The following is an 11,200-nucleotide window of genomic DNA, read 5'->3' as shown; positions in this document are numbered from 1 at the left end:
TGAGCTAACATCCAACACCAATCCTCCTATTTTCACTAAGGAAGATTGGCCCTGAGCTAACATCGATGTCCATCTTCCTCTATTTTATAGGTGGGACACCTGCCACAGCATGGCCTGACAAACAGTGTGTAGGTTCACGTCCGAGATCCGAACAGGCAAAGCCTGAGCCACCAAAGCAGAGCATGCGAACTTAACTGCTACGTCATCAGGACAGCCGACAGGACAGTATTCTTTTAACAGTCAAAAAACTAGAAACAACTCACATGTCCATAGGAAAAAGAACAGAGACATTGTGATATGTTAAATGCAATACTACACAGCAATAAATATTAATGAATTGAAGTGTACATAAAAACAGGAATGAATCTCACAAACTAATGTTCAGTGAAAGAAGAAAGCTATTAAAGAATTTATGCTGTGTCATCCCATTTATATAAAGTTCAAAACCAGCCAAAACTAAGCTATGGTATTTGAGGTTAGGATAAAGAGTGGTGATGGGTGGGAAAATGAGAGGACCTGCAGGGGGCTGGCGGCGCTCCATTTATTGACTGGGCGGTGGTGACCTGGAGTGTCCACTCTGTGATAATCCATTGAGCTGTATGCTTATGGTCGGGGTACCTTCTTAACGAAAAGAAATTTTTAACTGTTTTTTTTTTTTGCCTATTGATTCTACGCTGTCAAATTACAGAAAAGTGTATAAAAAATATGGAAAAATGTACAAAAAAGTGCTCTCTTTTAGAGTTTCTCAGAGCCACGAAAACATTACAAAGTACAGAAAATCGGATGATTTTTTAATGATCCTACAAATTTAAAAGTTCCCACATGATTGAATATAGCACTTCAAATAAGATGACTACAAACAAAAAGAAATTTTTCAATGCAAATCTAACATACACTTTGCCTCCTGACTTCAATATCCTTCTTTTGGAAGGAGGTGTAGACGCTACGGGACGCTATGAGCAAGAATAACACATACACCTAAGAAAAACTACTGAAGGTGAACATACAACTTTATATTAAACAATGCAAATAACTTTTTGTAAAAAGTTACTGCTTTTGTACTCTACATCCTATTCACAGTTAACCTTTGACCTTCTTAGTGGCTATTCCTAATTGTCACTTTCAGGCATGGTTCTGTTTCTGGAAGGAAACTAGGTTCTCCAGATGCTCACTTTAACTAATGTAACAATTAAGAAACTGCAAATGGGTTTCATTAAAAGTATTGTATTCTTATTAATAGGTAGTACTAGAGAGATGAGGCAAACTGACATTTTTTGTGGACATTCTTGGTTCTCGAAATTCACTGCGTATTCCATATATACTATACTATTTTTGTAGCTAACTTCCCTTAAATCTTCCCGACAAGGTGGTCCCTGAAAAACCTCTAAAATCAATTCTTCATCAACTTTATTCACTAGAAATTCAATGTTTGAACATGACTTTGTACTAATTCAGAGGAAAGATTGGATTCAAGATTTTATTAATCCAGTATTAATTATCTTTCTTGGACTGAAAAAAAATTGACACACATGGACAAGAGATACTCAGAGATATCTAATCCAGGATTAATTCTATCAATTCAAGGATTAATTTAATTTAACTAGTTACTGAAGCTTACCTAATTATATGCTAACTTTCAGGATTTCCTAAGTTTAAAAGAAGAGAGGCCAAAGGAATACCCAAGAAGATTTTAGCGGCACATAGGCTGGTTGATAGCATGTATTCCTCTCCTTGATTTCAAGAATTGCCAATTAACAAACAACTGGAAACAACCCACATGTCCACCAGTAAGATAGTGGATAAATTGTGGTGTATTAAATGGAATACTATACAGCAACAAAAATGAGTCAAGCGACACATAAAAACAGGAATGAATCTCATAAACGTCTAAGCCAACAATAATCTCTTCAGAAGAATTCTCACTTTAACCCAGCTCTTTCCAAAGGCTGGAACACCTCACTAAGAATTTGAATGATCAGTAAGATTTCATAATTTCAAATTTTAAAAAAAGGCAATTCTCCAAAAATCACAACATTTAATTTTGTGTAGCTATAAGAGCAAAGAACAAGATTTAACAGGCTATTTCCAATACTTGGGACAAAAACAAAACAAAATCGAATGTCTGCAAGATTCAAGAGGTCCCTCACCTATCTGAAAGAGCTGCTATCAACATGATCCTGTACCCATTATGTGACTCATACTGAGATTCAGAAAAGTAAGTCTATGTCATTGAAAAAAATGCCTAAGAAATATCCTATATACTTAAAAATAAAGATATATTGTATCCATCACTATAGTACAGTTGTTTAAATCAGTGGCTTTTGGGTTCCATAAGATATGTCCAGAGAGGCTAAGAAGAAAAGGCATGATCAGGGGAGGTTTGCTTAGTAAGTGTTAGCACCAGGTCTGGTTGCAAACAAAACAAAGCTTAGACTCTGGGGCCCAAGGCAAAGAAACACACAAATAGTACAAAAAAATATAATTGAAAAAGTAAGATAATCATGTCATCAAAAAGCTCTGAAATACTGGTTTTAAAAGTTTCCTTAATAAAATTAATTGGAATCGAAACCAGCATATCAGAAACAGATTAGAATAAGCACAACATATGGATGCATAAATGTCACTCCAACATGGATTAGCCACTTTTTAGTAACATATCAGTATAACACTGCAGAAAATTTTGCTTTGCAAACAGAGGACACTGATCTCACCTGATGTCATTTTCATACTGTGGGGACAGTCTACCTGAATTCTGGTAAAAGCTTTTCAGGAAAGAGGGGGCAGTGAAGGAAGGGGCAGAGAAGGAAGTGTGAAGACTTGGAAGACTGGAGGAAGAGTTACTCTCCTTGTGAATGCGCCGAACTGATGGATGAATGCTGAGTACAGAAAATACAGCAAATTTGTCTCAATTTATATTTAGGCAAAATCTTCATTCACTATGAAAATGCATATAAACGGGTTCTTGCTATCAGTTTAATCTTTCTTTTAAAGGCTCAGGACTGGATCTTATATGGGAAAAAAAGGAGCATGTAGTTCTCTATTTAGATGACTATGACCCAGTTCACTCTCACAAACTGAATTCCTCATCAATGCAGTATTTCTAATCATATGTGTTTGTCTCTAAAAAACTCTTAATCTTACAACAAAGTGTTCATTTTAACATGCAAAAGATACTTAAAAGGAAAAAAGTAGGAAAGCACAAATAACTACAGGAAACAAGTTCCAGAGTTCAAAGACTTGATTATCAGTAGTTCAAAGACTTAATTATTTTAAAGATATACATCCTTCTAAAAATTTAAGAACATGTTTGGTTGTTGGAAGTCATAATACTGTCGGCTTAATAACCATTAAGGTCCATGTTCTTCCCCGCAGCCTGTGGAATTGTGCAGCCGTGGTATGATCCGAATTCCTAAATCTCCTACAAAGCTCTTTTTTTTTCCCAGAAGATTCTTTCCACAGCAAGTTTTTTACCATGATACAAATAGCATCTTTTTATGTTGATAGAAATCATTTGAGCATATACATTATAAAATGTGGAAAACATAAGGAAGACTAGAGACATCATTTATAGTCTAAAATAATTAATGTTTTAAATTCTTGAAAATAATTTTTCCTGGAAAAAAGAGAGTTCTTGCCTTGGATAAATATAAGTGAAGTGATCATAAAAAATCTTGATAGACACATGAATACTTAACTTTTTTCATAAAAGAAAATCTGAGGATAATTAATTCTGTTAATTTACTGCATTTTTATACATCTTAAACATCTTATTTTTAATCTCAAATCATTCAGAAAACAACAATGAGGATAAAATTGTATCCTTAAAAGAAATGCTGGTAAATTTGATAACAACTGATACAAAAATTAACCTTCTTTTTACTTAGAGTTCTGGTTTTTTTTCTCCAACTGGGATCCCTAGCAGACTCTGTTTCCTGTATCAAACTCAGGTAAAGAAGAGAAACAAAATAAGTTCTAGGATATAAATTCCGATTTGTGCTACACAGTAAGAAGTATAATCATTCTACAATTCCAAGATTATTCCCTTTATTATTCCCTACCAAATGCCAAGTAATTTTGTTAAATTATTTTTTAAATACCACATAAGATAATTTTTAATGGACACTTCTTGTCAATTATAGTATCTGTATTCATTTTTATAGATACCACCTTATTCTAGATAAAATTTTTAACAATTTTCATATTTGGCTTTAATTTATTATGAAATAAAATATAGCCAAATTTGATCTCATATATGAAGGTGATTTTTTTAACCCTTCTATTTTACTGGAAGCTATCAGGAATTTCTACTGCTATGCTATTTTCAAACTTGCTGACTGTTTCATCAGAGCCACCATCAAGGAGACACTGAGTAACATGTGCTGTCAGCAAGTTTTTCAGACAAAACAATTACATGATATCTTGTTTTCTCCCCTTTTCTGAAAAAAAAAAAAGGTTTCCATCCAAAATGCTTTAACTTTTCTCTTTGGATGCGTCTTAAATCTTGCCTGTTTCCCTTAGTAACTAAGGTTTTTATCATTCAGTTTATTTTGATGGTCTTTCTAAAAACTAAATGTTGGCTACAGCATGAAGTCACAGTCAATCTTGACTCCACAGGGATCAGAAGAGAGCGATGGGAAAATTTTCTTCCACATTCAGGAGAGAAGTTTGGACTCACCTGCATTGTTCAACGGAGCTCTGCCTCAGCAGAGGGGAGCGAACCCCGTGAGTCCTCCCATCCTGTAGGTTCAGCTTTCTCTTCGTGCTTGAAGGTGGGTGGCTGAATGTGTGTGCCCGTCTTCGAAACTGCGGGGAGTCAGAATCCTCTTCAGGGAACGACTGCCAAGCTGACGACAGTGGGGATGCTGGTGGTGTCCCCGGAGGAGAGTCCCCTGGTGAGTAATCCTAAAAAGCAAGCAGCAGTGAGGTCTCTCTTTCCTACGTGGATCATGGCAGACCGGCTTAAACACAGAGCTCCAAAGTGACAGGGTGCCTCTTCTTCCTCCTGAGTCATGACAAAACTGTGTTTTTTTTTCTTTTTTACTCAATCCATGCTGAAGGCTAATCTGTATCACCACAACCCATTTATTCTGATAACCAGCTGCAAGACAGCATCCGTAAAGATAGGCCAGAGAGGGAAAAGGATGATAAGAAAAGGTATTCTTTCCCTAATGCTTTGTGGTAAAATACTATAGCTACTGTACTTTTCTGGTTGTTGCCAGAAAGATGAAAAGAGATCATGACCAAAAGAGGGTGAGGTCTGTGTTTACGTATCTACTGATTTCCGCGACATATCAGTCTCTTGTTTCCTGTACTGTCAAAACAATATCACAACGCTTAAGTGTCCAAGTCTCGTGGCAGAGCCTTCAGGAAAATAAAATAAAGCCTGTTAAGTATCTTCCTTCACTCTGGATGTTTCTATCCAACTACGTGTTCCCTGAGGTAAAATTTTTTAAAAGACATGAAAAACAGGAAATAAATGGAAAGTGAGCTATGCTGGAATGCCTCTCATATTGCATGGGGAGACATCATAAATCTTTCAATTGAGACAGGTATGCTGTTTATACTTTCCAGAAGAGGCAACGCTGTATAAATGTTTAGCTTGATAAACATGGGTTAGGGTTAGCAGACTCATAGTTGGATTAAGCCCTCAATTTTATCAACAGAAAGTTTAGTAAAAATATTTTAATATTTTTCCATTAAAAAACCAAGTTGCATATGCCACAGGTTACATGTTGCATGAAACAGGAAACAGGAAACCAAACGTGCTGAGAAGTGTCTACGAGATAAAGAAGAAGAGCCTAATGTTACAGTTGAAATGGTTAAAAATGCGGGGGAAAAATAACATAGGGAGGAAACAAAAGATAAAAAGATCACTGTACAGTGTGGTAGTTACATGGCTCACTTTTCTATAGCTTTGGATCAACAGTTGCTTAAATATTGTTCTCCAAAGCATACTGTCTCCAAACAGTAAAGGGCATGATGGAGCAAAGTTAGCCAGCAAGGGCTGTGTTCTGTCCCTCCATGAGAAAGCTTCAGCAGAATAGGCAGAAAGAGCAACAGGCTAATATCCAGAATCTTCTTATTTAAAAGCCTCAAATATTTATTTTTTTTAAGTCGTAAAGGATCATAACAACATAACTAAGCATGCATATTACCACATCAGTGTTGGTTTTGGCCAAGTCACAATTAGTAGTAAAAACGGGAGCTCTGCGTAGATACCTTCTCCGAAGCAAGACTGTTGGACCGTTCAAAGCTGTCCATACTTCCAAGGCGACCTCGCATTCTGTTTGCTCCCTGAGCGAGGAGAATGAAATTAAAGCGTTTATATGGCTTGAATCTTTACTTTAAAACTGTAAAAGGCAGCTGAAGGTTGCCTCTTTACGTCAGCATTAAATTGATCTTTTTTTGTTCACTCAAATTCGTTGGCACTATTAACAACCATTCCAGCACAGTAAATAGAACTATTCGCCATCTATTTCCATTATTTCTAAATCAGCCAAAGGACACTGAGATATTTGGAGCAAGCTTTTTGAAGTCACTTTGGTTACAAGGTTAAACATTATTCATCCGTAAGACCAGGAGATCCCCATAAGATCAGCGAGAGCCCCATTAACTTTGTATCTCATACAGATAAACACAAATGTGGAAGGTACAGCACAATAAACCACAACTGTTATAAAGAAAATGGTTTAATACATACAATCTCCAAACAACCTCGATTACGAACATCATAATTTACATTACAGGACTATAATAAACACAGGTTAAAAAAAGAAAACCACATCCTAAAATGTATGGATTTAGCTTCATTCATTATTCCATAATGCAAAACTACTTCAATAAAGCATTTCTCACTAGAAGACTAGATATCAATCCACTTCAATATTGGTTAATTGGTTCTTGTTTTTCTTTTCACATAGTCCTTTGGTATGGATTTCATAGGTGAGCTACGAAATAAGAACCAAAGAGATCACCTCATCTATTTCCCTCACTTTGTGTAGGAAGAAAGTGAAGCCAATTATTGAAGAAAAGAGGATGGAAAGCAGGTTGGGTACATCATAGAAGGTCTTAAGAGACTAAATACAGACTGAGGCATTCTACGTAACTCTAAAACACATGGAAAAGTTCTAAAAAGAATAACTAGAAATACAAGTCAAGTCAGTGTGACAGTGACTCTGCAAAATAAAAAACACACTATTTCTAGAGCGCTTTACAGTTCTAAATTTGTCTCCATACATTCTTGGGTTTACTTTTTCGAGAGGAGGGGGTTAAATTTCATTTTAATTTGTGTGTGTGTGTGTGTGTGTGTGTGCAGGGGGTTGTGTGTGTGTGTGTGTGATGAAGATTGGCCCTGAGCTAACATCTGTTGCCAACCTTCCTCTTTTTTGCTTGAGGAGGATTGTCGCTGAGCTAACATCTTTGCCCAACCTCCTCTACTTTGTGGGATGCCACCACAGCATGGCTTGATGAGCGGTGTGTAGGTCCATGCCCAGGATCTGAACCCACGAACCCCGGGCCACCGAAGCAGAGTGTGTGAACTTAACCTCTACACCACTGGGCTGGCCTCTCTTTTAAATTTTAATCAAAGTAATACCTACACAAAATTACAAAAGTCAAAATTGTGCTACCAAGCTTTTAACAGAAAATGGCAGTCACCAGCCCCTTCTCTGACCCACTGAATCCCATTCCGCAAAAGTAAACACTTGAAATTATTTACACCAATGCTTCTGCTATTCAGTTTACATTATTATTCTTTAACCTTTCCATTTCACATACTATCTGTTGACTTCCTACTCTGGAAGGTGAGACTTCCATATTCTCACTTGTTTATCCATCCCCACACATACTTCTCTCTTTCCCTCTCCTCTCAATACAGCTATTTCACAAGTTTCAGTTAAATCAATATTTTGTGCTTAAATATCTGCTCCTGAGCTACATACTTACTATTACTACAACTCAAATCTTTTACAATTTGTTTTCATGGAGTTAACAACAGCCTCAGCAGTTACTAATTTATCACAAAAGTCACCAAAAAGTCTCAGTATGGTTAAACATCACATAATCCATCAATTACATTTTTTTTTCTTTGAGCTACCCATTATGGAGACCTCCGTCTTCCTGTCCCAATCTCGTCTGGTTGCAATTTAGGATTGCTGAATAGATCTTCCCAGTATTTTATTTCACTACAAAACTAGAAATTTTCCTTTGATGCTATTCTACGTTGGAATTTGTTTCCTTGATCTCATGTCTTCCTCTTTTTTAGTCTAATTCCTCATTTTGGTGGAACATATACTCTGGGTACATTCTGAGAAAGGGAGACTGGGAGGTAATTTCTTTGTTGTTAATTACAGGTCTGTAAATGTCGTTATTCTGGACTGTTTCATTAACAGTTTGGCTAAATATACAATTCTGGTTGGAAACTTTTCTTAAGAATATGTTAGCATTGCTCAAGTGTTTCTTGGTACAGAAGTCTAAGGCCATTGTGATTCTTAAGCATGTGTGTGTATAACCTACTATTTTTCTCTGGAACAGAATCTAAGTTTACCCTTGGGCGTCCTGAAATTTCACAACGATGTGCCTTGGCACAGCTTTATTCAGTTGTTCTATTGTGCATTTTCTGAGCCCATTAAATCTTGAAACACGTCCATTAGCTCTGAGAAACTATTTAAATGATTTCTTTGAAAATTTCTACATGCATTTTCTCTATCTGCAACTCCTGCCATTTGGCTTTTGGATCTCCAGACTGATCCTTTAACTTTTTACCGTGTTCTCCTATTTTTCCATGTTCCTGTTATTTTGCTTTACTTTCTGGGAGGGTTTTCAACTCTAGCTTTCTAAGCCTTCTATTGAATTTTTCTTTTTATGTCCACTCTCAGAAAGTTTTAAGAGCTCTTTCTTGTTCTCAACTGACTGTTTTATGTGTATGGTATCTTTGTTGCATAGAAACAATATTTATTCTTATCTATGTATATTAATTATAGTTTTCTATCTCTGGTGGCTCCCTAAATAACAACAACTATATCAATAATAAAATTAATAGCTGCATCTAATATTACTGAATGTTTATCACATGCCAAATACTATGTTAAACATTTACAGTGCACTATCTTATTTAATCCTCATAACGAGGCTATGAAGTAGGTATAGTTATTTAGCTCAACTTTACAGACAAGGAGACGGAAGTTCTAATAGACATTGTTGCCAAAGTTTACACAGTCAAAGAACAGAGCAGTGTTTTGAACCCAGGAAGTACAATTTAAAAGTAAAGCTATTAAGCTCTTACTCAATACTACCTCCTGAAGATAGAGCTTTGTGAAAAGCAGAATGACAAATAAAACTAATTAGCCTAAATTGGTTAAGTGTTATTTTGCAAGTGTCCTAGAACCTGATCAAGGTTCTTTCAGTTCTTCAGTTCTATACAATACGACATACTTCCAATAATAAACTACATATATGGCTGAAAATTATTGGGTTAGTGCGTGTGGCCAGGAGGAAACTATAGTAAAGGTCATGTTGCTTTCTGCTATTTGTAGCTGCCACTTACATGCCACCCTGCCTTGTTATCTCAAACAGGTTATTTGGTCACAATAGAAAAGTAGTCAGATGGGTATCAAACCATTTCCATTATGAGAAAAGCAACATAAATCACACATTTTACGCATAGAAGTGTTTTATCCAGGTGTTTTTCTGATGCACAAAGAAAAACACACTTAATTTAAAATTATACTGTACTACCACGATCATTAATTCACACATTTCAACAAGTGAGGACAGTGGATATTACCCTTGAAGAAAGCAGGAAATGATGACTGTTTTCCAATGACTCACACTTTATATCAGTAAATACTTCTCTTTTGGAAATATATATACATATTAATAAATGTATTAGTAAATATTCCTCTTTTGGAAAACTTCAACTTAAGAAAAAGCAATAAACAATCAGAATACAACACTCTGTCTTTTCACCTGTGAACAGATAGCTTTTTCAGCTTTACTATATTATGATTTGGTAATACACGTGTCAAACTTTTTCCCTTGGACCCACTTTTTAATCATTAATGAGCTGAGCTTTAAAGCATTTCAAAAATGTATCCTATTTCATAAACAACTATAGTTAGTTAAATAAAATATTTTGACATTTAAAAATGGAAGCCATTATGAGCCAAACTCTATGACTAGAGTGTCAATTTCCTACCATAGAACTCAGAGAGAAAAAAATAAACTAACAAGTTTTAGAAGTACACAAACCCCCTTTTCTATGTAACCTTTACTACAACATGGGTAGCTGCCAACCTTCCCAACAAGTCCATTCTGCTGCACGTGGCGCAAGCAAGACCTTGTTAGGTCACATAATTTACGGCACTTGGCAGCACTTTGGGACACAAAAGTTACAGTATCCACCTTGACCAAAATAGATTGGCTGTGCCCTTGCTGAAAGAGTCATTACAGCCATTCAAGGCTACGTAAGCGGCACTTCAAAGTCAGCTGTGCAAAGACAGTGCAGAACGCCAAAGTCCTAAATGAGGATAAAGAAAATAACACTCTGAACACCCTTGGTCATTCTGTAAATGACAGAAGTTTCAGAGCTTACCACTGCTGAATGTACACCTCATATCTAGGGTGTGATATTTTCCTAACATGCTGACATTTTCATCCTCACAGTAATGTGAGGTAAGCAGGTATTAGTATGCCCGTTCCACAAATGGGGAAATGATGGCTTAGAAAAGATAAATAATTTGTCCAAGGTCATAAATATAAAATCTGCTAGGGCCAGGTCCTGGATTCAGGTCTCCTGACCACTTCAATCGCCTTTCTACTAAAATTCTCACTAAACACTAAGGGAGAGAAGGAGGAAGGAGAGAAAGAAAGAACATATCTAATCTATAAATTTTAGAGAAACAGAGGTACGAAAATTTATGAAAAGTTCCATTAACACACTTATAACAAATCTTCTAGATGCTCTTTTCCTAGATTCTGCTTTCTGCTGATAAAATAATAGTATTGTCAGCTGACCATGATTTGCTAGAATTAGAAGAATTTCAATTATTAAGAGAAATACCTGTAAGAGTATTTTGAGTTCTAGCAAAGAAATAAAAATAAGAAGACCAGATAGCAGAAGTTATTGTGTCCTAAGGTTCAACTGCTCTTGACTTTCTTGAACTTGACACTTTTGAAGGTAACAGGCTAGTTACTTTGTAGA

At 36.0% G+C, this 11,200-nt stretch overlaps 1 protein-coding gene across 9 annotated transcripts in view; it reads right to left on the bottom strand.

Annotated features, from left to right (window-relative positions):
• The window catches only part of TBC1D4 (TBC1 domain family member 4), a 172,717-nt gene that overhangs the window by 32,921 nt on the left and 128,596 nt on the right, over positions 1–11,200 (bottom strand). For 6 of the 9 annotated variants that reach the window (XM_046665082.1, XM_046665088.1, XM_046665091.1 and 3 more), the window contains exons 9-12: positions 6,220–6,294; positions 4,676–4,902; positions 2,712–2,876; positions 517–621 (exon numbers count right to left, since the gene is read on the bottom strand). In XM_046665082.1, the coding sequence (XP_046521038.1) occupies positions 517–621; positions 2,712–2,876; positions 4,676–4,902; positions 6,220–6,294 (572 nt within the window). The remainder of the gene's footprint in view (positions 1–516; positions 622–2,711; positions 2,877–4,675; positions 4,903–6,219; positions 6,295–11,200) is intronic. The other 3 variants (XM_046665083.1, XM_046665084.1, XM_046665085.1) reach the window with 3 other exon arrangements.

This window comes from Equus quagga, chromosome 6 (assembly GCF_021613505.1).
Source record: "Equus quagga isolate Etosha38 chromosome 6, UCLA_HA_Equagga_1.0, whole genome shotgun sequence".
NCBI classification, from domain to species: Eukaryota; Metazoa; Chordata; class Mammalia; order Perissodactyla; family Equidae; genus Equus; species Equus quagga.
Note: the sequence above shows the minus strand (reverse complement) of the source record. Positions and strands in the feature narration are given on the sequence as shown.